Consider the following 26,813-nt stretch of genomic DNA (forward strand, 5'->3'; position numbering starts at 1 on the left):
TCCGCGCGTCACCAACATGGCGGCGGCCTGGGCCGGGAGCGGCGCTTTCCTGGCGGTCCCGTTCCGTACCGAGCAGGTGATGGCTCCGGGCTTGCCCGCCGCTCTGGGCTGGCCTCAAGCGAAGCTCCGGAACCCTTTCCTGCCCTGCGCGGCGGCTCCGGGGCTCTCCTCGCGAGTGGGTTGTCCAGGGTTTTCCAGGGAGGTGGTTGGGGCCCTGTCCCTGGAGGTGTTTAAGCCCAGGCTGGATGAGGCTCTGGGCAGCCTGCTCTAGTGTGGGGTGTCCCTGCCCATGGCAGGGGGGTTGGAACTAGATGATCCTTGTGGTCCCTTCCAACCCTGACTGATACTATGATACTATACTCTGATAGCGGGGCAGTGCCTGGGGGTCGTGCGGCCTTTGAGGCCTGGGCGCCGCTCCGAGCTGTGTCCCTTGGCTGCCTTGCCCCGGGGCCGCCCCACGCCTCGGGCAGGCGGCTTGGCAGGGGCCTCTCTGCTCGGGCATGCTGCCCAGTAGCCTGCTGGTGCTCACCTGAGGCCCGGCCGACGTTTGCTTCGTGTGTTGGGGGTTTTTGTTTGTTTGTTTTAGGAGAAGAAAAAAAGCCTCCAGCCTGGCTGTGACGGTGCTGTGTTTTTTCCAGGCCAGCCCCATGTAACTTCCACTTTCTTCAGCTCTGGGATACAGCTAAAAACCCTGAAGGCCACCTTAGGTCCTCTGATGTAAGTAACCATTGAAAGTTAAAGTAGCAATGCAAACTGTGCATCTCGGTTCTGGTAACTGTTTGATGTTTTCTTGAGTGGGTTACTGTGTCCAGGTCTGGGCCTCTCAGTTTTAAGAAGGACATTGAGACTCTTGAGTGTGTCCAGAGAAGGGCAACCAGGCTGGGGAGGGGTCTGGGGCACAGCCCTGGGAGGAGAGGCTGAGGGAGCTGGGGTTGCTTAGCCTGGAGAAGAGGAAGCTCAGAGGAGACCTTATTGCTGTCTACAACTCCCTGCAGGGAGGTTGTAGCCAGGTGGGGGTTGGTCTCCTCTCCCAGGCACCCAGCACCAGAACAAGAGGACGCAGTCTCAAGCTGCACCAGGGGAGGTTGAGGCTGAAGGTGAGGAGAAAGTTCTTCACAGAAAGAATAATTGACCATTGGAATGTGCTGGCCAGGGAGGTGGTGGAGTCCCCATCCCTGGAGGTGTTCAAAAAGGGATTGGATGTGGCACTTGGAGCCATGGTTTAGTAGTCATAAAGTCAATATTGGTTGGACTTCATGGTCTCTGAAGTCTCTTTCAACCTTCTTTCTTCTGTGCTTCTGTGTTGCTTGGTGTGAAATGAGCTGTGAGCACATGAAGTCTTTTTATGGGAGCCCTTGCTTTATGAAGATACTGTTGTGAAAGTGGAGGAGTTCTGACCTGCAGATCTTGTGGTTGAGTGCACAGTGCCACCTGGCCAGAGACATGCTGAAGTATGGATTCAAATCACAGTGTCACAGTATCACTAAGGTTGGAAGAGACCTCGAGGATCATCGAGTCCAACCTATCAACACAGACCCCATGACTAGACCATGGCACCAAGTGCCACATCCAGTCCCCTCTTGAACACCTCCAGGGATGGGGACTCCACCACCTCCCTGGGCAGCACATTCCAATGATGAATGACTCGCTCGGTGAAGAACTTCCTCCTCACCTCGAGTCTAAACCTCCCCTGGCACAGCTTGAGACTGTGTCCTCATGTTCTGGTGCTGGTTGCCTGGGAGAAGAGACCAACCCCTTCCCGGCTACAACCACCTCTCAGGTAGTTGTAGAGGGCAATGAGGTCACCCCTGAGCCTTCTCTTCTCCAGGCTAAACAACCCCAGCTCCCTCAGCCTCTCCTCACAGGGCTGTGCTCAAGGCCTCTCCCCAGCCTTGCTGCCCTTCTCTGGACACCTTCAAGTGTTTGGATGTCCTTCTTAAACTGAGGGGCCCAGAACTGGACACAGGACTCAAGGTGTGGCCTAACCAATGCAGAGTACAGGGGCACAAGGACTTCCTTGCTCCTGCTGGCCACACTGTTCCTGATGCAGGCCAGGATGCCATTGGCCTTCTTGGCCACCTGGGCACACTGCTGGCTCATGTTCAGGCAGCTGTCGATCAGCACCCCCAGGTCCCTCTCTGTTTGGCAGCTCTCAGCCACTCTGACCCCAGCCTGTAGCTCTGCCTGGGGTTGCTGTGGCCAAAGTGCAGCCCCTGGCACTTGGACTTGTTCAGTGCCATCCTGTTGGACTCTGCCCATCTGTCCAGTCGGTCGAGGTCCCTCTGCAGAGCCTTTCTACCCTCTAACTGACCAACATCTGCTCCTGACTTGGTGTCATCAGTTGTAAACATAGTGAGAAGTGTAACCACTTGCCAAGACCTGCTCCAGCATAAACCTGCTGCATGCTTGGCCTTTGAGGGGTGGAACACTTCACTTGCAAGGTGGTGGAGTTACTGGTGGCACGAAGGTGAGCAGGGTTTTGCACGGTCGCGATTTGGGATGGTTTTTACTCCTGCCCCTGGAAAGGAAAGCCTTCATTTGATCTGTCAGCTTTGAGTGCAAGCCTTTGTGACCCACAGTGCACATTCTCTTCCTTTCCTTCAGCACACATCCTCCAGAATGCCCAACTCCAACTCTAAACTTCACCGTCACCCTCGGGGTGGTCGGGAGGCTGGCCGGAGGGAGCTGGTGACCAGGTCGTTGCAGAGCGCTCAGCATTGCCTGGAGGACCAGGATTTTGGGACTGCATATGCCCACTACCTTCTGGTACTAAACCTGGCTCCTGAGTTAAAAACCAGTGTCAAAGTAAGTGCTCTCTGAGTTGGGTGACAGCGTTTCCTTCGCTCTAGGCCTGTTGAGGCTTAGTGATGTGTTTTGTTGCTCGTGGTGTGAGTCAGACTTTGCCACCTGGTCTTCAAAATCAAGGCAGTAAACAGTAATGGAGGCAGCCAGTAACTTGTGTGATAAGCTGTGGGGGGGGAAGGGACCTGATACCTTTTTAGTCTGTGTGCCAAATGAGTCAAGTCAAAAATCAGAGCCCTGTGACTGCTGGCTTCACTCCAGCAGGTGAGTGCTGCTGGGTGGGGATACTCTGAGGGCTTGCTTCTGCTGCTTCAAGTGAGCTACCTGATTTAGGATGATAGCAAACAATTACAGGCTGCTGCTTTGGGGGGGATGAGAGTGTTCAGGGGCCCACCAGGCTTCCTCTGGCTGTTTTCAAGGCTTAGTTCCCTGCTCCTGGTAACTACCTTTAACTGAGTTGTGTGGTTTATTCCCTAGGAGACCTTTCAGTTCACTCTCTTTAAATGGGCAGAAGAGCTGGATTCTCTGGCACGCATTCCAGATCTGTTCAACTGCTATGAGCAAGCCCTTGAACTCTATCCAAATGATGAAGTGATCTGTAACAGCATGGGAGAACATCTTTTCAGGTTTGTGGCAGTGGGTCTTCAGCTCTTGCAAGGTTCCCATTCTGCAGTATGAGTTAACAAACCAGGCCCAGTTCAGCACAGCATGTAAAAGGCATGTAAAAGAAGTGACTGTCAGCACATACTTGATGTGTTTGCTGTAGTGCTGAACTGCAGACCTGTTTGTTGGCTTAAAGTGGACAGTGCTGGGGATAAGTGTTGGTAGTCAGCAGAAGTAAACCAAAAGAATCACAGAGTGTTAGGGGTTGGCAAGGATCTCTGGAGATCATTGAGTCCAAACCCCTCTGCCAGAGCAGGACCACAGAATCCAGGGCAGGTCACACAGGAACACATCCAGACAGGGCTGGAAAGTCTCCAGAGAAGGAGACTCCACAACCTCTCTGGGCAGTCTGTGACCAATGCTCTGTGACCCTCACAGTGAAGAAGTTCCTCTTCATGTTGAGGTGGAACCTCCTGTGCTGGAGTTGATATCCATTGCCCCTGGTCTTATCCCAGGGTGCAACTGAGCAGAGCCTGTCCCCTCCCTCTTGACCCCCAGCCCTCAGATAATTGCAAGCATCTGTTAAATCCCCTCTCAGTCTTCTCCACACTAACCAGCCCCAGGTCTCTCAGCCTCTCCTCATTAGGGCAGTGCTCCACTCCCTTCATCATCCTCATAGCTCTCCCTTGGACTCCCTCCAGCAGATCCCTGTCCCTCCTGAACTGGGGAGCCCACAGCTGGGTGTAACATTCCAGGTGAGATCTCAGCAGGGCAGAGTAGAGGGGGAGGAGAACCTCCCTCAATCTGCTGGACCAACTCCAGGATTAAGAAGTAAAAACACTCTGAGAGTGAGAACTGAAAAGCACTGCCTTAAAATCTTAAAATCTTCTCAGGATCTCAGGTAGCTTCTCAGGATCTCAGGTAGTCATAGGACTAGGGGGAATGGAATGAAGCTGGAGGTGGGGAGATTCAGGCTAGATGTGAGGAGGAGGTTCTTCACCATGAGAGTGGTGAAACCCTGGAATGTGTTGTCCAGGGAGGTGGTTGAGGCCCCATCCCTGGGGGTGTTTAAGAGCAGGCTGGATGAGGCTCTGTCCAGCCTGATCTAGTGTGGGGTGTCCCTGCCCATGGCAGGGGGGTTGGAACTAGATGATCCTTGTGGTCCCTTCCAACCCTGAATGAAACTATGAAACTATGAAAATACCTGTTAACATTTTATTAAGGGGTTACTGAACCAAACAGGAGACCAAAATTGTTCAGTTCCTGTGTTGGTGCTTGTGCTGATGAACCCACAGTGATTCACAGCTTGCACTGGGTTGGAAGGGACCTTCAAAGGCCAACTCCCCTTGCAGTGGGCAGAGACACTTCCAGCTAGATCAGGCTGCCCAGGCCCACATCAAGTCTGATGTTGAAAGTCTCCAGGGATGGGGCCAGGTGAAGGTTGGCCTCTTCTCTGCAGTAACAAGCGATGGGATGAGAGGAAATGGCCTCAGATTGCAGCAGGGAAGGGTCAGGTTGGATAGGAGAAGAAACATCTTCACTGAAATGCTTCTCAAGGAGTAAAACAGGCTCCCCAGGGAGGTGCTTGAGTCCCCATCCCTGGGCTGTTTCCAAAGAGGCAGAGATGTGCTGAGGGACATGGTTTAGCCACAGCCTTGGTAGAGTTAGGGAAGGGTTGGGCTGGATGACCTTTGAAGGTCTTTTCTAGCCAAAACAATTCTATGATCAGTGAGCCTTGGACTGTGTGGCTGCTGCTGTCATGTAGCAGCAAGCTCTTGTAAAACCTCTTGTAGGTTAAGGGGTGCAGTACTAGGTGAGGACTAGTTAGTGCCTGCAGTGGTGTTTTTTGCCTGCCTTTTCATTTCCAAGTGTGTTGTGTGCAGCTGTAGCCAATTCTTTCCCATGCAGTTCTATCAGTGTTTCTCAAGACAGCAAAACCCTTCCCTGTTAATTGCTGTAAGACCTTAACAGACCTCCCCCCAGGCATCTGCAGGTACTTGGCAGCTGACCATGTGCTTTGTTTCTTAGAATCACAGAACTGTCAGGGTTGGAAGGGACCTCAAGGCTCAGCCAGCTCCAGCCCCCCTGCCATGGGCAGGGACACCTCACACCACAGCAGGTTGCTCAGAGCCACATCCAACCTGGCCTTCAACACCTCCAGGGATGGGGCCTGTACCACCTCCCTGGGCAACCTGTGCCAGTGTCTCACCACTCTAATGGGGAACAACTTCTTCCTCACAGTCAATCTCAATCTCCCCCTGAGTCCTATCCCTCCCTGACACCCTGAAATGTCCCTCCCCAGCTTTCTTGTGGCCCCCTTCAGATCCTGGAAGGCCACCAGAAGGTCTCCTGGGAGCCTTCTCCTCTCCAGACTGAACAACCCCCAACTCCTTCAGTCTGTCCTCAGAGCAGCTGCAGCCCTCTGCTCCTCCTCATGGCCCTTTTCTGGACACCTTCCAGCACCTCCTGATCCATCATGTAATAGGGGCTCCAGAACTGGACACAGAGCTCCAGGTGGGGTCTCACCAGAGCAGAGCAGCTGGAGAGAATTGCCTCCCTCCACCTGCTGGCTGTGCTTCTCTTGCTGCAGCCCAGGCTCTGCTTGGCTCTCTGGGCTGCAAGTGCTCCCTGCTGGCTCCTGTTGAGCTTCTCCTCCACCAGCACCAGGTTGGAAGGGACCTCAAGGCTCAGCCAGTCCCAACCCCCCTGCCATGGGTAGGGACACCTCACACCAGAGCAGGTTGCTCACAGCCACATCCAGCCTGGCCTTCAACACCTCCAGGGATGAGGCTTCCACCACCTCCCTGGGCGACCTGTGCCAGGCTCTCACCAAGCCTCCTGGGGAACAACTTCTTCCTCACAGCCAATCTCAATCTACCCATTTCTAGTTTTGTTCCATTCCCTCCAGTCCTATCACTCCCTGACACCCTCAAAAGTCCCTCCCCTCAGATCCTGCATGGCCACCAGAAGGTCTCCTGGGAGCCTTCTCCTCTCCAGCCTGCACAACCCCAACTCTCTCAGCCTGTGCTCAGAGCAGAGCAGCTCCCCGCTTCTAGTTTTGAATCCAAGCTGAACCTCCCCATTTCTGTTTTTACCCCTTTCCCCTGTCCTTGTAACCCTCAGGATGGGCTTCAGAGACGAAGCAGCTGGGTACTTCCACAAGGCAGTGAAGCTCAACCCTGACTTTGCCGACGCCAGGGAGAATTTCTACCGCGTTGCGAACTGGCTGGTGGAGCGCTGGCATTTCGTCATGCTCAACGACTCCAAGAGGAACCTGACCTACCTGAGAGCCATCCAGAACGCTGTCCACTCAGGCTGCAACTCTGTCCTTGATATTGGGACAGGGACAGGGATTCTGAGGTGGGTCCTAAGCGCATGTTTAAGCTGAACTTCGCAGAATCACGGAGGGTTAGGGCGTTGGAAGGGACCTTGAAAGCTCAGCCAGAGCAGGGTCACCCAGAGCAGGTCACCCAGGAGCACATCCAGAGCAGATCACCCAGGAGCACATCCAGAGCAGATCACCCAGGAGCACATCCAGGCAGGTTTTGAATATCTCCATGATATTCAGGTTTTGAATGTTCACCATGAGAGTGGTGAAGCCCTGGAATGGGTTGTCCAGGGAGGTGGTCGGAGCGCCATCCCTGGAGGTGTTTAAGCCCAGGCTGGATGAGGCTCTGGCCAGCCTGATCTAGTGTGGGATGTCCCTGCCCATGGCAGGGGGGTTGGAACGGGATGATCCTTGTGGTCCCTTCCAACCCTGACTGATACTATGATCTCCAGAGAGGGAGACTCCACACCCCCCTGGGGCAGCCTGTTCAGTGTTCTGTCACCTCACAGGGGAAAAAACTTTTCCTCCTGTTTCCGTGGAACTTCCTCTGCCTCGGCTTCCACCACTGCTCCTTGTGCTGGCATTGGGCATCACCCAGCAGAGCCTGGCTCCAGCCTCTGAGCCCTCACTCTACACATCTTTATGAACATGAATGAGGTCACCTCTCAGGCTCCTCCTCTCCAAGCTACAGAGCTCTCAGCTCCCTCAGGCTCTCCTTACAATGAAGATGTTTCACACACTTCATTTTTGTGTCTCTCTGCTGGACTGTCTCAAGCAGTTCCCTGAGGTTCTTCTTGAACTGAGGTGCCCAGAACTGGACACAATACTCCAGATGAGGCCTCACCAGGGCAGAGTAGAAGGGTGGGAGAACCTCTGTCAGCCTCCCAGCCACACCTGTTCTGATGCACCCCAGAATGCCATTGGCCTTCTTGGCCCCAAGAGCTCATTGCATGGCTTCATGGAAGCGTGTTTGGTGTCTAACAACATTTGGGTGCTAGTGAAAGTCCTTGCTGGCATTTACTGGGACAAAACCTAAGGAGAGGACACACAGCTTTCAGAGGTCAGTGAGTTGGGATGTTGGTGTCTAAGTGGTGGCTTTGAATGCTTTGTTGCAGATGCTTTTTGTGCCAGGAGCTGCTGGGGAGTTGAGTTACTCAGTGTTAGTTTTGGAGCTGTAATGTTGTGTGTCCTCTCTTTAGTTAGTGAGTCTAACACAGAGTGGATGTAGCATAGCTGGGGGAGTATCCTCATGCTACCTGCATGGTAACATATCAAGAGGCCATCAGTTTGTGCACAGTGTCCACCTGGTGGATACTCCTGAACTTCATAATGACTTTTAGACTAGGATGTGTCTTAAAATATGGAACAGATGAAGGAAGAAGAACTTGAGAGCAGTTGGTATCTTGTCATGCTTCACCTGCAGTGGTTTTAACTGGAGGGGAAAAGCCATGGTTCCTGTTTTTCAGCATGTTTGCCAAAAAGGCAGGAGCATCTTCTGTCTATGCCTGTGAGCTCTCCAAAACCATGTATGAGCTTGCCCGGGACGTGGTGGCAGCAAATAACATGGAGAGGGAGATCAACCTTCTGCATCTGAAGTCACTGGATCTAGAAATTCCAAGGCACATGCCTGAAAGGTAGGTTGCTGCATGCTGTTGAGATGTCATCTTGAAGTAGCTCATAGAATCATAAACAAGGTTGGAAAAGACCTCAAAGATCCTCAAGTCCAACCTGTCACCCAAGACCTCATGCCTACTAGACCCTGGCGCCAAGTGCTCTTCATTTCAGCAAAATAGAAAATGCTCTCTGGGCTAAACAGGAAGGAAATTAGAAGCACAGAATTGTCAGGGTTGGAAGGGAGCTCAAGGCTCAGCCAGCTCCAACCCCCTGCCATGGGCAGGGACACCTCACACCACAGTAGGTTGCTCACAGCCACCTCCAGCCTGGCTGCAAACACCTCCAGGCAGGAGGCTTCCACCACCTCCCTGGGCAACCTGTGCCAGGCTTTCATCACCCTCATGGGGAACAACTTCCTAACATCCTACCTGAATCTCCCCTCTAGCTCCCCCAGTCCTATCACTCCCTCACACCCTAAGAAGTCCCTCCCCAGCTTTCTTGGAGCCCCCTTCAGCTATTGAAAGGCCACAGTAAGGTCTTCCACTAGGGATGGGGCAAAGCTTTGTGGTAAACTCTTGCTCAGTGTTCATTCTTTTACCTGCCTCTTGTGTAACTTGTAACAGGAGCTCAAAACACTTCATTTGTTGGAATGAGACTGCCCACCTGTACTGAAACTTGCAGAGCAGTGGCAGCAGTTTTGCTTTGAGCTCACACTGCTGTGGTGCTTTTGTGCTTTAAATGGCTTGTGTGTGTGTCTCACATTCTATTTCATGGCGGTCTTTTCCATGTCTAGAGTGTCCTTGGTCGTCACAGAAACAGTTGATGCTGGTTTGTTTGGGGAAGGCATTGTAGAGAGCTTGATACATGCTTGGGAGCATCTCCTTCTCCAGCCAAAGGTGGGTGCTGTGGATATCTGTGTGTACATGAGATGGGTTCTGTGCCAAGCAAATCAGCACACAGGTTGAAAGAGACCTCCAAGATCATTAAGTCCAACTGATCACCCAACCCTAACTAATTACCTTAGACCATGGCACTAAGTGCCTCATCCAGGCTTTTCTTAAACACCTCCAGGGATATCCACCCCACCACCTCCCTGGGCAGCCTGATTGCTGCTTTGGCTTTGATCTTGAGTGCTCCTGACCGCCTACCCTGGGCATTCCAGTGATAGTAGAAGCAGGTCACTGTCTCATGGCATGTCCTTGTTCCTGTTTTCACAGCCTAAACACCAAGATGCCAGTGCTGGAGACTATGGCAGGGTTATCCCTGCAAGTGCTACAGTGTTTGGGATGGCAGTGGAATGCAGAGAGATACGTAAGCATCACAGGTATGTTCCAGTTCTAGCACACTCTGAACCTGTCCTTGTTACCCAGGCAGAGAGGCTCATGACCTGTTTCACCAAACAAGTTCTGCTCTCACCCTCCCCACACATTTTCCCAGGTTCTCTCTTGTGGTTTTATTTATTTCCCTCCCCGCCTCCCCTTGTGTTTTATTTTTCCCTCCTTGTGGTTCAGGCTTGCTGGATCACTTCATCACAAAATGTTGATGATCATGATGATGGTGGTGCTGGTGCACAAGAAGCTCAACATGAGCTCTCAGTGTGCACTTGCAGCCCAGAAAGCCAACCAGAGCCTGGGCTGCAGCAGGAGAAGTGTGGCCAGCAGGGCGAGGGAGGTGATTCTCCCCCTCTGCTCAGCTCTGGGGAGACCCCACCTGGAGTACTGCCTCCAGTTCTGGAGCCCCTATGACAAGAGGGATCTGGAGGTGCTGGAAGGTGTCCAGAGAAGGGCCAGGAGGATGAGCAGAGGGCTGGAGCACCTCTCCTGTGAGGACAGACTGAAGGAGTTGGGGCTGTTCAGCCTGGAGAAGAGAAGGCTCTGAGGTGACCTCATTGTGGCCTTCCAGGATCTGAAGGGGGCTACAGGAAGGCTGGGGAGGGACTGCTCAGGATCTCAGGCAGTGATAGGACTAGGGGGAATGGAATGAAGCTGGAGGTGGGGAGATTGAGGCTGGAGGTGAGGAGGAAGTTCTTCCCCATGAGAGTGGTGAAGCCCTGGAATGGGTTGTGCAGGGAGGTGGTTGGGCCCTGTCCCTGGAGGTGTTTAAGGCCAGGCTGGATGAGGCTCTGGGCAGCCTGCTCTAGTGTGGGGTGTCCCTGCCCATGGCAGGGGGGTTGGAACTGGCTGATCCTTGTGGTCCCTTCCAGCCCTGACTGATACTATGATACTATGATCAGTTCTGCTGAAGAGAGGCCTTTACACATGCTGAAGGCATTGACCAAAGACTCACACTTCAGGGGGAAAACAAAATCCTTAGTAGCAGAGTTGCTTATTTCTGTATTGGAGGCTCTGGGGTTAACACTTGGCTCTTATTCTCATGTTGCCCTCTTTATGGCTGGCTCCATACCTCCCCCTTTCAAAAGATGAGGGTGTCCAGTTCTGGACTCTTCAATTTAAGGAGGACATTGAGACACTTGAATGTGTCCAGAGAAGGGCAACAAAGCCGGGGAGAGGTCTGCAGCACAGCCCTGTGAGGAGAAGCTGAGGGAGCTGGGGGTGATTAGCCTGGAGAAGAGGAGGCTCAGGGGAGACCTTTATTGCTCTCTACAACTCCCTGCAGGGAGGTTGTAGCCAGGTGGGGGTTGGTCTCTTCTCCCAGGCAGCCAGTGGCAGAACAAGAGGACACAGTCTCAAGCTGTGCCAGGGGAGGATTAGGCTGGAGGTGAGGAGGAAGTTCTTCACTGAGAGAGTCATTGGTCATTGGAATGTGCTGCCCAGGGAGGTGGTGGAGTCCCCACCCCTGGAGGTGTTCAGAAAAGGCTTGGGTGTGGCACTTGGAGCCATGGTTTAGTTGTCAGGAGGTGTTAGGTATTGGGTAATGGGTTGGACTTGATGATCTCAGAGGTCTTTTCCAACCTGGTTGATTCAGTGATTCTGTTCCTAGGAGGAATCTCCTTTTAGCCTCCTTGTTTTTTTTTTCCCTCCTTTCTTTTTTGGTCAATTTATATGAATTGTTGTTTTTATTTCCTTTTTATTCCCAGAGTGGAAACACAGGAAGTTGCTGGTGTGTGCTTGTCAAATGCAGTGCAGTTCTTCAGTCCAACTTATGCTTGTGCTGGCTCAGAGGAAACTGTTGAACCTTACACCACTGAGAAGCTCAGTCGTGTTCCTGGAGGCTACATCCCCCTGACAGAACCCTGCCAAGTCATGACAATAGATTTCAATGATCTACAGGTGGTGATGGTTTCTTTCACCTCTTTTAGAAGGTGTTGATCTCTTAGAGGGTACAAGGGCTGGACAGATGGGCAGGGTCCAACAGGATGGCATTCAACAAGTCCAAGTGCCAGGGGCTGCACTTTGGCCACAACAAACCCAAGCAGAGCTACAGGCTGGGGACAGAGTGGCTGAGAGCAGCCAGGCAGAGAGGGACCTGGGGGTGCTGATTGACAGCAAATGAACATGAGCCTGCAGTGTTGCCCAGGTGGCCAAGAAGGCCAAGGGCATCCTGGCCTGCATAAGGAATAGTGTGGCCAGCAGGAGCAGGGAAGTCCTTGTGCCCTGTGCTCTGCATTGGTTAGGCCACACCTTGAGTCCTGTGTCCAATTCTGGGCCCCTCAATTTAAGAAGGACATTGAGACACTTGAACATGTCCTGAGAAGGGCAATGAGGCTGGGGAGAGGCCTTGAACACAGCCCTGTGAGGAGAGGCTGAGGGGGCTGGGGTTGCTTAGCCTGGAGAAGAGGAGGCTCAGGGGAGACCTTCTTGCTCTCTCCAACTCCCTGCAGGGAGGTTGTAGCCAGCTGGGGGTTGGTCTCTTCTCCCAGGCAGCCAGTGGCAGAACAAGAGGACACAGTCTCAAGCTGCACCAGGGGAGGATTAGGCTGGAGGTGAGGGGAAAGTTCCTCACAGAGAGTTGTTAGCTGTTGGAATGTGCTGCCCAGGGAGGTGGTGGAGTCCCCATCCCTGGAGGTGTTCAAGAGGGGATTGGATGTGGCACTTGGTGCCATGGTCTAGTCATGAGGTCTGTGGTGCCAGGTTGGACTCGATGATCCTTGAGGTCTTTTCCAACCTTGTTGATTCTATGACTTTATGATTCCAAGTAACCCATTTGCTGATCCAGAGAGCTCCATATCTTATTTGCTCTCTGGGATCAATTTCAGAACACCTCCCAAGGGCAGGGCTGCATTGAAGTCCTCTGCTGGTTTTGATAGCTTGTGTGGTGAAGTGATTCATCAGGTCTGTGAGGTTTAAAAGCTGGAGTTTCTTGTTTGTTTGGCAGAGTTTAGGGGACTAAACTGACTCAGCATGGGGCCAAACAGCTGCCAGCTGCCTGTACTGAGGTACAGGGAGAGAGAGGTAAAATGCAACCAACTCAAATAATGTATGCAGTTGTAGAGCTGACTGAAGCCCACAGGATGTTAGGGCTTGAAAGAGACCCCCAGAGATCATCAAGTCCAACCCCCTGCTAGAGCAGGACCATAAAATCCAGCACAGGGCACACAGGAATGCATCCAGATGGGTCTTGAAAGGCTCCAGAGAAGGAGACTCCCCAGCCTCTCTGGGCAGCCTGTGACCAGTGCTCTGTAACCCTCACAGTAAAGAAGTTCTTCCTCATATTGAGGTGGAACCTCTTGTGCTTCAGTTCATATCCATTGCCCCTTGTCCCATCACAGGGTGCAACTGAGCAGAGCCTGTCCCCTCCCTCTTCACCACTAGCCCTCAGAGATTTATAGACTTTGATCAGATCACCTCTCAGTCTTCTCCAGACTAAACAGCTCCAGGGCTCTCAGCCTTTCCTCCCCAGGCAGTGCTCCAGTCTCTTCAGCATCCTTCTAGCCCTCTACTGGACTCTCTTCAGCAGATCCCTGTCCCTCTTGAACTGGGGAGCCCAGAACTGGATGCAGTATTCCAGGTGAGGTCTCACCAGAGCAGAGGGGGAGGAGAACCCCCCTGGATCTGCTGGACACTCCTACTAATACACCCCAGTCTTTCAGAACCTCTTGAAGACAAGAGAGAAAGGATGCGTTAAACAAAACATCTGTAAGTGTAAAAGGAAGGAGATGAAGGAATGATTTTATCCTCTGCAGCCAGTTTGATTCCAGCTTCAGCTCCTGTGGACTCCTGCAGTGTTTGTGCCTTGGCACACTGCAATGTGCAGCATTATTTCCTGTGTTTTGCACAGGGGACTGAGACTGAATGAGGCAGGGACCTCAGTAACTCACAGCTGAGCTTGCTAAAAGGATGATACATCTGATCTCTGGTGTGTTTCTTGCTCATTGACCCGTGGTGAGGAGTTAGCATTGAGTCAGAGCTCAAAATAGATTCTGTTACATAAATGAAATTATTCTTGGCTCCTGTTTGACCAGGATTGGAATCAATAGCTGCTCCTGGCTGGCTTGTCTGAGATCACAAATGAAAGAAGACAAGGCTCTGCAGTGTGCTACTGGGAGCCATCTCTCTGTTGACCTAATGTTGCTTCTGCTTCCAGCATCAATAAGAAACTCTTACTCATCTGAGAGATGGCTGCTCTTGAGCAGCTGCCTGCTGGCAGACCTCTCAAGTTAGCTTTAAAGCAAGGACAGTGTAACTCTTTAAACCATGATTCACAACTCCTGCTTGGAAGTTTCAGCTGAGCTAATAGAGTGTTCCTGACCTTAGTAAGGCTTTTGACACTGTCTCCCATAACATCCTTGTGAGCAAGCTCAGGAAATGTGGGATGGGAGAGCAGGCAGTGAAGTGGATTAGGAACTGGTTGCAGCACAGAGCCCAAAGAGTGGTGGTCAATAGTGCCAAGTCCAGCTGGAGAGCTGTGGCTAGTGGAGTCCCCCAGGGATCAGTGTGGGGTCCAGCCTGTTGAACTTCTTCATCAGTGACTTGATGACAGAGTGTGCTAGCGAAGTGTGCTGCAAATAGTGAGCTGGGAGGCTTGGCTGATTTGCCTGAAGGCCGTGAGGCCATTCAGAGACATGGACAGACTGAGAGCTGGGCAGAGAGGAGCCTGATGAGGTTCAACAAGGAGAGATGCAGAGTCCTACACCTGGGCAGGAAGAATAAACTGCAGCAGTACAGGCTGGGAGGTGATCTGCTGGAGAGCAGCCCTGTGGAGAAGGAGCTGGGAGTGCTGCTGGACAACAAGTTCTGCAAGGGACAGCAATGTGCCCTGGGGGCCAAGAAGGCCAATGGGGTCCTGGGGGGCATTAAGAGGAGCAAGTCCAGCAGATCCAGGGAGGTTCTCATCCTCCTCCTCTAGTCTGCCCTGGTGTGACCTCACCTGGAATACTGCATCTGGGCTCTCCAGGAGGGACAGGGATCTGCTGGAGAGAGTCCAAGGGAGGGCTACCAGGATGCTGAAGGGACTGCAGCACTGTCTGGGGAGGAGAGGCTGAGAGTCCTGGGGCTGATTAGTCTGGAGAAGGCTGGGAGGGGATCTGATCAAAGTCTATAAATCTCTGAGGGCTGGGGGTCAAGAGAGAGGGGACAGGCTCTGCTCATTTGCACCTTGGGACAGGACTAGGGGCAATGGATATAAACTCCAGCACAGGAGGTTCCACCTCAACATGAGGAGGAACTTCTTTATTGGGGGCTCACGGAGCCCTGCAGCAGGCTGCCCAGAGAGGTTGTGGAGTCTCCTTCTCTGGAGCCTTTCAAGCCCCATCTGGATGTGTTCCTGTGTGACCTGTGCTGGATTCTATGGCCCTGCTCTGGCAGGGGGTTTGAACTCAATGATCTCCCTTCCAACCCCCAACATCCTGTGATCCTGTGATGAAATGATAAGATACTGTAAGTAAAAGGGATCTGTGTTGATAGGTTGGACTCGATGATCCTCGAGGTCCTTTCCAACCTAAGTGATACTGTGAGACTGTGAACCCCAGTGGTAGATTAAATCCAACCTGTGGTTTGGGTTTGTTTTTTTGCTTTGTTTTTGTTTTGTCATGGCCACTGGTGCCTGGATGTTCAGAACAATGATCTGTGTTCCTTTGTTTGGAATAACCCCCCCCACCCTGCTGTCCTTACAAACAGCAGCAGGATTACCTGCTGAAGGTTGGAATGCAGAGCAGAAATCCCTTGGCCTTAATGTAGCCATTTCAAAGACCTGCTGCCTACACTTGGGTCTCAAAGACTGAGGAAGTTGGTGTGTGTATTCTGTGTGTGCTATCAACACCCAGCATTGGCAGGAGTGAGCAAAAGACTTCCAAGAGGGTGCAACACTTTCACAGAGTGGGTTGCAGGGGGGTTCAAAGACATCAGCCCAGGCCAGAGAAATAAGAAGTCAAAAAGGAAAAGAAGGATCTGAGTTCTGCTGATTATTTTATGACTGATAATACTATCAGCAGCAGCTCAGTTTCTCCTGTAATTACAGGCTACAGAGGCTTGCACCTTGCCAAGTGCTGCCTGTGTGCTTGGCAGCAGCTCAGTGCCACTGGGAGTGGAAGTGAGTGTTTACCTCAGCAGCCAGTAATTAAAGCTCAGTCTCCCCTTTCAGGCCCTAAAGGAATTGTGCTCTTGCCAACAATTAGAGCTATTTGCTCTACTTTGCCTGAGAAGTTACTGTGGGGGGGAGTAGTTGAGAAGTTCTGGAGGATTTAGATCAAATATGTGTGTATCAAACATACCAAAGGATGTATGAAACACCCTTGTAACCAGCTGTAGCTTCCCAGAAGCCAACAGTTGCATGCTTGCGCTCTTGCTCTCATTCTTCCAGGGGCTTAATGCCTGCAAAGCTTCAACTTGCTGCTCTTTGCCACCCCACTGGAGGAAAAATGACCAGCAGCAAAGCACTTGTATGGAAGAGCAGTGAGATCAGAATCAGAGAATTGTTAGGGTTGGAAGGGAACCTCATCTAGTTCCAACCCCCCTGCCGTGGGCAGGGACACCTCACACCACAGCGGGTTCCTAAACCCGCCTGCAGCCTGGAGAAGAGGAGGCTCAGAGGAGACCTACTTGCTGCCTACAACTCCCTGAAGGGAGGTTGTAGCCAGGTGGGAGTTGGGCTCTTCTCCCAGGCAAGCAGCACCAGAACAAGAGGACACAGTCTCAAGCTGTGCCAGGGGAGGTTAGGGCTGGAGGTGAGGAAGAAGTTCTTCATAGAAAGAGTGATTAGCCATTGGAATGTGCTGCCCAGGGAGGTGGTGGAGTCTCCATCCCTGGAGGTGTTTAGGGAGAGACTGGATGGGGTGCTTGGTGCCATGGTTTAGTTGATTAGAGTCATGGAATCAGTAAGGTTGGAAAAGACCTCAAAGATCATCGAGTCCAACCTGTCACCACAGACCTCATGACTACTAGACCATGGCTCCAAGTGCCACATCCAGTCCCCTCTTGAACACCTCCAGGGATGGGGACTCCACCACCTCCCTGGGCAGCACATTCCAGTGGTGTTGGATGATAGGTTGGACTTGATCTCAAAGGTCTCTTCCAACCTGTTCTATTCTGTTCTATTGCAATGATGATAGTTGGTATTGTAGCAGCTTCTTCACTTTGGGTTTACTGGACATGAGTAAAATTTTCCCAGCAAGAGTGGTCAGGGAGTGGAATGTGCTGCCCAGGGAGGTGGTGGAGTCCCCAAGTCTGGATGTGTTTAAAGGTGGTTTGGATGTGGTGCTTGGGGATATGGTTCAGGGGTGAACCTTGTAGAGTAGGGTTAATGGTTGGCCTTGGTGATCCTGAGGGACTTTTCCAGCCTGGATGTTTCTGTGATTCTGTTGGTGCCATTCATGGATCAGTGCAGAAATATGGATGGGTTAGGGTAACAAAAGCTGCTTTTTTGTCCTGCTTTATGGAGCAAAACTCTCACCCTTTTCATCTCTTTCCATTTTGGTCAGGAGCTGAAAAGCCTTGCAGCCAGAAAGCCATGGAAGCTCAGCCTGCCAGTCACTGAAGGAGGAATACTAGATGCTGTTGTGGTGTGGTTTGTGCTGCAGCTTGATGATGAGCATGCTCTGTCTACAAGTCCCAGTGAGGAAACTTGCTGGGAGCAGGCAGTCTACCCTGTGCAGGGCTGCCTTGGTATGTCCTCTGCGTTTTCTTCTTGTCATTAGCTTGCTTTCCTTTTGTGTTTGAGCTACTTAAGTTGTAACCTCAGCCCCTGTACTCAGCACTGGTTAGGTCACAGTTTGTGTCCTGTGTCCTGTTCTGGGCTCCTCAGTTTAAGAAGGACATTGAGACACTTGAATGTGTCCAGAGAAGGGCAATGAGGCTGGGGAGGGGTTTGGAGCACAGCCCTGTGAGGAGAGGCTGAGGGAGCTGGGGTTGCTTAGCCTGGAGAAGAGGAGGCTCAGGGGAAACCTTATTGCTCTCTACAGCTTCCTGAAAGGAGGCTGTAGCCAGCTGGGGGTTGGTCTCTTCTCCCAGGCAGCCAGTGGCAGAACAAGAGGACACAGCCTCAAGCTGCACCAGGGGAAGTTTAGACTGGAGGTGAGGAGAGAGTTCTACACAGAAAGAGTAATTGACCACTTGAATGTGCTGCCCAGGGAGGTGGTGGAGTCCCTGTCCCTGCAGGTGTTCAAGAAAGGCTTGGATGTGGCACTTGGAGCCATGGTTTAGTTGTCAGGAGGTGTTAGGAATTAGGTCACAGATTGGACTTGATGATCTCTGAGGTCTTTTCCAACCTGGCTGATTCTATTCTCTGATTCCTGATCATGTTTCTGGGCTGCAGTGCACAGTCCCTGCATCTGGGGTTGTCCATGGACCTCTGCTCTGCAGCAGGCAAGGGACCTGCTGAAGGGCTGGGGGAGCACTTTCCATTCCCTTCTCATTTTTCTCCACTGAACTAAATGCATTGTGGAGCAAATCCAAACAGTGGGGCTGCTGACTGGCCTGACTTAGCCAAAATGCCTCCCCCACCCCTCCTCAGTCACAAAGTAGGAACTGCTGACTGCTGCTGCCACAGAAGCCAAACTAAATGTTCCTGCCTGCCCTCACCCCCAGTTTGGACTTGTATTAAACGCTGTTCCCCACTGACAGTTGGTGGCAGTGTCCCTTCTCTCTGCTCTCCATTCACCTCTGTTCTCCTCTTCCATAGAATCTTGGGAGTGTCTTGAGTTGGAAAGGATCCATAAGGGGTCTGACTCCCTGCTCCTCACAGGACTACCTCAAACTGATCATGAGACTCAGAGCATTGTCCAGATGCTCCTCGAACTCTGGCAGGCTTGGTGCTGTCACCACTTCCCTGGGGAGCCTGGGCCTGTGACCACTCTCACAGTGAAGAACCTTTTCCTGATGTCCAGTCTGACCTTCCCCTGATGCAGCTTCATTCCATTTCCCTGTGTGCTGTTGCTGGTCACCAGGGAGATCAGCACCTGCCTCTCTGCTGCCCACCTTGAGGAAGGTGTAGACTGCAGTGATGTCTCCCCTCAGCCTTGTCATCTCCAGGCTGAACAAGCCAAGTGACCATGGCTGCTCCTCATAAATGTTCTCCTTGATATCTCTTACTGTCTTAGTCACTCTCCTCTGAACACTCTGATACTCTGCTCTGGTGAGACCTCAGCTGGAGTACTGCATCCAGGTCTGGAGCCCTCAGTGTAGGAAGGACATGGACCTGATGGAGCAGGTTCAGAGAAGGGCCATGAGAATCATCAAGGTGTTGGAAGGCCTGTGCTATGAGGACAGGCTGAGGGAGCTGGGGTTGTTCAGCCTGGAGAAGAGAAGGCTCCAGGGAGACCTTAGAGGACCCTCCCAGTACCTGAAGGGGCTACAAGAAGGATGGAGAGAGACTGTTTGCAAAGGCCTGCAGGGACAGGACAAGGGGCAATGGCTTCAGACTGGAGAAGGGCAAACTTAGATTGGATATCAGGAAGAAGCTCTTTACTGTGAGGGTGGTGGAACCCTGGAGCAGCTTGCCTGGGGAGGTGATTGAGGCCTCTTCCCTGGAGGTACTCAAGGTGAGGCTTGATAAGGCTCTGGGCAGCCTGATCTAGTTGGGGATGTCCCTGCTGACTGTGGGGAGGTTGGACTGGATGACCTTTGGAGGTCCTTTCCAGCCCAGCCCATTCTAGTTTGATATCCTTCTTACACTGTGGTGCCCAGCAGGGGCAGCTGTGCCCTAGGCTGGCTCAACTGAAGAGCATAGGGGAGGGAAGAGGCTCTTGCAGCCTGTGTGGCCATTGAAAGCTGTGTTTGTCACACCCCACAGCAGTTCTGGTCTGTGTCAGTGGATTCACCTCCATAGGACATACACAGAGAGCATCCAAAGGCTGGCACAGATGTGCCAGTGAATTGGAGCTGCACAACTGTCTCTAGGGGGTCCTAAAAATCACAGTCTTGAGTGTTTAGCATTTTAAAGCACACTCAGTTTCTTTCCCAGTGTGGTTTTGTCCACTCTGCTGTTGAGAGAAGACTGAAAGTACTACCTCTTCATCACAGGAAGGCATAGTTGGAGGAGAAATGGATTTCACTGGGTGTGGGGCAGTTTAAAGGCAATCACAGGTTTCAGCTTCTGGGTTCCAGGCTAGAATTCTTCTTTCATCCACAGCAGTGATAACTCAGGAAGTGAGGCAGTGCTGGGGTGTTTTGAAGCACTGTGTGGCTGCTTCTCTCAGCTTCTCTGTCAAGTAACTGATGTGATTTACCTGGCCCTGAGCAAAGCCTTCCACACTGTCCCACACCACATCCTGGTCTGCAGGCTGGTGACACATGGGTGTGATGGGTGACCACTAGATGGATAAGGAACTGGCTTGATGGCTGCACCCAAAGAGTGGCTGTCAGTGGCTCCATGTCCCAGTGGAGGCCAGGGACAAGCAGAGTCCCTCAGGGATCAGTCCTGGGACCAGGCTTGTTCAACATCTTTGTGGGTGCCATGGACAGTGGCACTGAGTGCACCCTCAGCAGGTTTGCTGATGACACCAAGCTGTGTGGTGCAGCAGACACGCTGGAGGGAAGGGAGGCCATCCAGAGGGACCTTGACAGGCTGGAGAGGTGGGCACAAGCCAACCTCATGAGGTTCAACAAGACCAAGTGCAGGGTCCTGCAGCTGGGTGGAGGCAATCCCAGGCACAAATCCAGGCTGGGCAGGGACTGGCTGGAAAGCAGCCCTGAGGAGAGAGCCTTGGGGGTGCTGGGGGAGGAGAAGCTCACCAGGAGCTCTCAGTGTGCACTTGCAGCCCAGAAAGCCAATCAGATCCTGGGCTGCAGCAGGAGAAGTGTGGCCAGCAGGGCAAGGGAGGTGATCCTCCCCCTCTGCTCAGCCCTGGTGAGACCCCACCTGGAGTCCTGCCTCCAGTTCTGGAGCCCCTATTGCAAGAGGGATCTGGAGGTGCTGGAAGGTGTCCAGAGCAGGGCCAGGAGGATGATCAGAGGGCTGGAGCACCTCTCCTATGAGGACAGACTGAAGGAGTTGGGGCTGTTCAGTCTGGAGAAGAGAAGGCTCTGAGGTGACCTCATTGTGGCCTTCCAGTATCTGAAGGGGGCTCCAGGAAGGCTGGGGAGGGACTGCTCAGGATCTCAGGCAGTGATAGGACTAGGGGGAATGGAATGAAGCTGGAGGTGGGGAGATTCAGGCTGGAGGGGAGGAGGAAGTTCTTCCCCATGAGAATGGTGAAGCCCTGGGATGGGTTGTGCAGGGAGGTGGTTGGGGCCCTGTCCCTGGAGGTGTTTAAGCCCAGGCTGGATGAGGCTCTGGGCAGCCTGCTCTAGTGTGGGGTGTCCCTGCCCATGGCAGGGGGGTTGGAACTGGCTGATCCTTGTGGTCCCTTCCAACCGTGACTGATACTCTGATACTTGTTTGTGCTGTTTGGCCCAGATTATTCTGTGAAGGCTGGAGATACTGTGGTGATGGAGGTGTGCTGCCAAGACTGCTACCTGAAGATCCAGAAGATATCTTCTTTGCCCCCAGAGTGTGGGATGGACTTGGGCGGCAGAGGCGACCCGCTGAGCTCGGGCAATGAGGCCGAGCTGTGTCACGCTCTGGCTGGGCTACAGACAACCAGCAAACAGGATGGCAGCAGTCAAGTGTGTGTGTTGGAGTCGACAGAAATAGCCCTGCTGAATGATGTCCCCTACCATGAATGCTTTAAAGCTGCCATGGGCAAAGTGCTGCTGTCACTGAATCCGGGTAAGGACTTGCAGTCCATGGACGTTGATGGGCACGGCGGCGAGGCCAACCTCCCAGAGAGTCAAAGCAAGGCCTCCCCAGATGAGATTCCTGATCCTCTCTACATTTTGGATGTATCTGAAGGCTTCTCCATCCTGCCAATTATAGCTGGCAAACTTGGACCAGTTAGAGCCTACAGTTCTGTGGAGAAGGAACAGCATCAGGCAGCACTTAATGTCATTGCAGAAGCTAACCACTTCCCGAAGGAAACCTTGGAGTTTTGGCTCAGCCACTTAGAAGATGAAAGTGTTGTGCTCCAAAGACCCAAATCAGACAAGCTGTGGAGTATCATCATCTTGGATGTTATAGAGACATCAGGCTTGATCCAGCAGGAGGTGATGGAAAAAGCTGCAATATCCAGGTGCAGTATAAATGGACAAGAAGCATTCCTAGGAACCTATAAGTAATCTGAAAGCTTTGGAAAGCTGCCCAGGGAGGTGGTGGGAGCCTCATGCCTGGAGGCTTTCAAGTCCAGGCTGGATGTGGCTCTGAACAACCTGGCCAGGAGGATGAGCAGAGGGCTGGAGCACCACTCCTATGAGGACAGACTGAAGGAGTTGGGGCTGTTCAGTCTGGAGAAGAGAAGGCTCTGAGGTGACCTAACTGTGGCCTTCCAGTATCTGAAGGGGGCTACAAGTAGGCTGGGGAGGGACTGCTCAGGATCTCAGGTAGTGATAGGACTAGGGGGGATGGAATGAAGCTGGAGGTGGGGAGATTCAGGCTGGAGGTGAGGAGGAAGTTCTTCCCCATGAGAGTGGTGAAGCCCTGGGATGGGTTGTGCAGGGAGGTGGTTGGGGCCCTGTCCCTGGAGGTGTTTAAGCCCAGGCTGGATGAGGCTTTGGGCAGCCTGCTCTAGTGTGAGGTGTCCCTGCCCATGGCAGGGGGGTTGGAACTGGATGATCCTTGTGGTCCCTTCCAACCCTGACTGAAACTATGATACTATGATCCTGTGTGAGGTGTCCCTGTCTGTGTCAGGGGAGTTGGAACTGGCTGATCCTTGAAGTCCTTTCCAACCCTAACAATTCTATGATTCCACAAGATTTTTTCTTCCAGCTCCCCAAATCCTGCCCTGTTGGTTCTGCAGAGCAGCAAGAGCTCCTTTTCTGAGGGGCTTGAACCCCACAAAGTGCTTGTGGTGTCACCACTGTGTGTGTGTGTATATACATGTATCTTGCTGCCAAGACTTTCCTTTTGTAGGCTTGTTTGTATTTTGTAGGTGAGGGTATTGCTTGGTCTGGAGCAGGGTTAGGAAAGCCCAGATCCAAGCTGTTGTTGGAACTAACTGGTTCTACAGGACAAAGACAAGGTGTTGGAACAGCTAAGGAGGCAGCAACAAAGCTCCCACTTACCCCTGGCAGGGTGGGTGGGAAGGAGTGCAAAGCAGGAGCAATAAAGTAAGGGAAATAGGTAACAAAGTAGATGTGAAAGGGATCTGTGGGGGTAGAGAACCTTCTCTGTTGGTCCTCATGCTTAGTGATGGCAGAGTGTTGGAGGTGATGTCTGTTTCATAGTTTCATTCAGGGTTGGAAGGGACCACAAGGATCAGCCAGTTCCAACCCCCCTGCCATGGGCAGGGACACCCCACACTAGAGCAGGCTGCCCAGAGCCTCATCCAGCCTGGGCTTAAACACCCCCAGGGACAGGGCCCCAACCACCTCCCTGGACAACACATTCCAGGGTTTCACCACTCTCATGGGGAAGAACTTCCTCCTCCCCTCCAGCCTGAATCTCCCCACCTCCAGCTTCATTCCATTCCCCCTAGTCCTATCACTACCTGAGATCCTGTTCCTTCCCTTTCTTAAGTTCTGAGTAAATCCTTGGCTGACTTCAGAGATTTTCTTTGCTATAAGAACAAATGAGAGATGACTCTTTGTCATAAGTAGGCTCAAATCTGTTGGCACAGAAGTGCATCCAGTACTGCACCACTCAGCTCCCCCACTCCAGTGAGAAGAGGCCTGCTGTGGAAAAAGGAAACCTAAAGCAGTTTGTGGTGGAGGGGAGGTGTTTGTGCCAAGTGCAAGCTTCTCTGCTGTTGCTGCTCTCAGCAGTGAGATGTTCTGCAGCAAGAGACCAAGCAAAGCTCAGATGTTTATTCAGGACAAATGCTGCCTCCTGGCATTGCATCAGCTTTAGGGAAACACTTTGAGAAGGGTGACTTAACCCCAGCAGGTTTTGTTTCCCTGTAGGGATATGCTGCCCCCTTAGCCAGTGCCCCTCACAGCATGGCCTTCCTGACTTCCACTCTTGCTAAGCATTTCTGCCAGCCCTTCAGCATTACAGGCTGGTGCTAGGAATAAATCCCCCTGTCTTCACCTTGAACTAGCTCTGTTTCCAGAGTAAAGAGGAGTTGGTTCCATAGCCCTGGTATCATCTGATGAGTTTTCCTGGTTTGCCTGGCAGATAGGATCCAACCCAAACCCATGTGGGCTTCAGAGGGGCAGAGGGAATGTGCCTTCCTCACATGGGCTCCATGTCCCTTCCCTGCTCTTGAAGGGCTTGCTCCAGAGGTGACATCTCTCTCCCTTTCCAGATGTCTGCTTCACAGTGGAGGGAAGATTTTCCCACAGTATGTCTTGGTCTATGGGATGCTTGTAGAGTCGGAGTCTCTGCTACTGGAGAGTGCTGTCCAAGGATCAGAACCAACTCTGGGCTTTAATGTAGCCCCTTTCATCAACCAGTTCAAGGTAGGAGGGCACTGGGTGTCTGCCAGGCACTCTGCAGCTGTCTAGATGTTTCACAGTATCACAACAAAAACCTGAAGAGGTCAAACTTCTTCACATTGATAAAGTATCTTAAGGGGCCCCACAGGAAAGCTGGGGAGGGACTTTTTAGGGTGTCAGGGAGTGACAGGACTTGGGGGGGATGGCAAAAAAAACCCAACAAGAAAGGGGTAGATTCAGATTGGATGTTAGGAAGAAGCTCTTCCCCATGGGGGTGGTGAGAGACTGGCAGAGGTTGCCCAGGGAGGTGGTGGAAGCCTCCTCCCTGGAGGTTTTGAAGGCCAGGCTGCAAGTGGCTGAGTAACCTGATCTAGTATGAGGTGTCCCTGCCCATGGTAGGAGGGGCTGGAACTAGGGGTCCCTTCCAACCCTGCCAATTCTGTGATTCTATTGAGAGGTTTATGTGAGCAGAGAGGAAACTTAAGCTAAGCTAAAATGGGTTCCATGTATTGGAGAACTGGTGTGGGAGTTTTGTCTGAGTGATGGAAGATAGCTGCAGTGGTCCTGTGCTCTCCTTCATCACCTTGTATCCCAACAGCCACCCTTCTGAAGGCTGTACTTTGCATTTGGGCTGCCTCTGGCAGGCACTGCAGTTGTTCCTCAAAACTTTTGCATGATGCTGAAGCCTGCTTTGACTTTGCTGTAGCTGCTGCTGCCTAAAGTTGTGGTTTATACCCTCAGGTACCTGTTCGTGTCTATTTGGATCTCTCCACCTTGCCCTGTCTACCCTTGAGTGAGCCAGCAGAGCTTTTAAGGCTGGATCTCATGAACCCTCTGCTGAACAGCTCCAGCAGGGAAGTGAAGGTAAGTTGATCATACATGAAGTTCCAAGAGAGCTCAGCTACTGCTCTGCAGAGCTGCTCCATCACTGCTTACCTTGGCTGGAAACTTGCATGCAGAATTAACTTGTCTGTATCTGACATAGGGCATTGAGTGCTGGATCAGGCCCTTGTGTCATAGTATCAGTCAGGGGTGGAAGGGACCACAAGGATCATCTAGTTCCAACCCCCCTGCCATGGGCAGGGACACCCCACACTAGATCAGGCTGCCCAGAGCCTCATCCAGCCTGGGCTTAAACACCTCCAGGGACAGGGCCCCAACCACCTCCCTGGACAACCCATTCCAGGGCTTCACCACTCTCATGGGGAAGAACTTCCTCCTCCCCTCCAGCCTGAATCTCCCCACCTCCAGCTTCATTCCATTCCCCCTAGTCCTGTCACTACCTGAGATCCTGAGCAGTCCCTCCCCAGCCTTCCTGTAGGCCCCCTTCAGATACTGGAAGGCCACAATGAGGTCACCTCAGAGCCTTCTTGTCACCAGACTGAACAGCCCCAACTCCTTCAGTCTGTCCTCATAGGAGTCACAACCCTGTGAGCACTCCAGGCTTGGGGCAGGGTGGCTGGGAAGCTGCCCAGCAGGGAGAGCCCTGGGGGTGGTGGCAGCAGCCAGCTGAACATGAGCCAATGCGTGCACAGGTGAGCAAGGTGGTCACCAGCATCTTGGCCTGGATCAAGGATAGTGGTCCCAGCAGGACCAGGGCAGTCCTCCTGTACTTGGCACTGGTGAGGCCACACCTTGAGTACTGGAGTCAGTTTTGGGGCCTTCACTAGAAAAGCAGCACGTCCAGAGAAGGACAGAAGCTGGTGAAAGGTCTGGAGGAACAGCTGAGGGAACTAGAGTTGGAGGAGGCTTGCTCCCTACAACTACCTAAGAGGAGGTCAAAGCCATTCTCCCTAGTACCAAGTGACAAGAGGAGGAGAGGAAATGGCCTCAAGTTGCCCCAAAATTGGACATTGAGAACCCTTTCAGTCAAGGAGTTTCTCCTAAAGCCTGGCACAGGTGGAGCAGGGAGGTGGTTGAATGCCCATCCCTGGAGGTGTTTCCAAGAGGCAGAGATGTGCTGAGAGCCATGGTTTAGTCCCAGCCTGGGTAGAGTTAGAGAAGGGTTGGACTGGGTGATCTTGAAGGCCTTTTACTTGCAAAATGGCTCTGGATTCTGTGTTGCTATGGGATGGGTTGAACTGTCTTGGTACACTCCTTTGCAAAGGGTGGCACTGATCCCTGTTTTGAATGGTTTTAGGTACAAGTCTGTAAGTCTGGCAGAGTCACTGCCATTCCCTTCTGGTATCACATCCACCTCGATGAAGACCACAGCTTGAACACATCTGAGGAGTCATCCCACTGGAAGCAAGCTGCAGTTGTGCTGGATGAGCCCATCCCTGTGGAGGTTGGAGAGGAGCTGCTGCTGGAGGTTCAGCACCACAAAAGCAATCTCAGCATCACAGTCAAGCGGTGACCCCCGAGGTGGTGCATGCAGCACCTGTGCAGGACCTGACTCTTCCTCCCAGCACTGCTGCTCCTTTGTATTAAAAGCCTACATTTTCTCTCTGGAGCCAAGAGGCTTGTTTTGTGGCTTTGAGAGAAGAAGCTTGGGTTCCACTGCTGGACTGTCAGGGGAGCAAGGAGGTGATTGGTAGCTATTGGAGTGACCACAGCAGTGGGACAGACTTCTGCTCCTGTCACAATGCCATTTTCAGTACAAGCCTTAAACCACTGCAAGGCCAAGCTCTGGAACCAGCTCCCTCTCTCCCACGAAGAGGGCAGCGGTGTTCCCCATGGCCCTTGCCCTCCACTTCCTGCAGCAGTAAAAAATCAAACCAAGAGAA

At 52.5% G+C, this 26,813-nt stretch overlaps 1 protein-coding gene across 2 annotated transcripts; it reads left to right on the forward strand.

Moving 5' to 3' along the window:
• Positions 1-26,742, forward strand: PRMT9 (protein arginine methyltransferase 9). Of its 2 annotated transcripts, none has more exons than XM_068168020.1 (14): positions 1-76; positions 639-717; positions 2,605-2,805; positions 3,280-3,428; positions 6,529-6,765; positions 8,200-8,367; positions 9,141-9,243; positions 9,565-9,671; positions 11,385-11,577; positions 17,163-17,346; positions 21,077-21,788; positions 23,958-24,111; positions 24,829-24,951; positions 26,228-26,742. In XM_068168020.1, exons 3-14 carry the CDS (start codon positions 2,620-2,622, stop codon positions 26,441-26,443), a joined length of 2,532 nt encoding a protein of 843 aa, XP_068024121.1. In that variant the 5' UTR covers positions 1-76; positions 639-717; positions 2,605-2,619; the 3' UTR covers positions 26,444-26,742. The 2 variants fall into 2 exon arrangements, with proteins under 2 accessions (XP_068024121.1, XP_068024122.1); XM_068168021.1 differs by having other exon boundaries at positions 6,604-6,765.
• The last annotated feature ends 71 nt before the right edge of the window (positions 26,743-26,813 follow it).

This window comes from Melanerpes formicivorus, unplaced genomic scaffold, assembly GCF_026170545.1.
Source record: "Melanerpes formicivorus ecotype bairdi unplaced genomic scaffold, bMelFor1.0.p_v2 SCAF_129, whole genome shotgun sequence".
In the NCBI taxonomy this organism is placed as follows: Eukaryota; Metazoa; Chordata; class Aves; order Piciformes; family Picidae; genus Melanerpes; species Melanerpes formicivorus.

Coding starts and splice junctions, on each gene's coding strand:
- PRMT9 (XM_068168020.1), top strand. CDS start 2,620: ATGCCCAACTCCAACTCTAAACTTCACCGTCACCCTCGGGGTGGTCGG. Junction 9,672..11,384: donor GAGATACGTAAGCATCACAG/GTATGTTCCAGT, acceptor TTTTATTCCCAG/AGTGGAAACACAGGAAGTTG. Junction 24,112..24,828: donor CTTTCATCAACCAGTTCAAG/GTAGGAGGGCAC, acceptor TTATACCCTCAG/GTACCTGTTCGTGTCTATTT.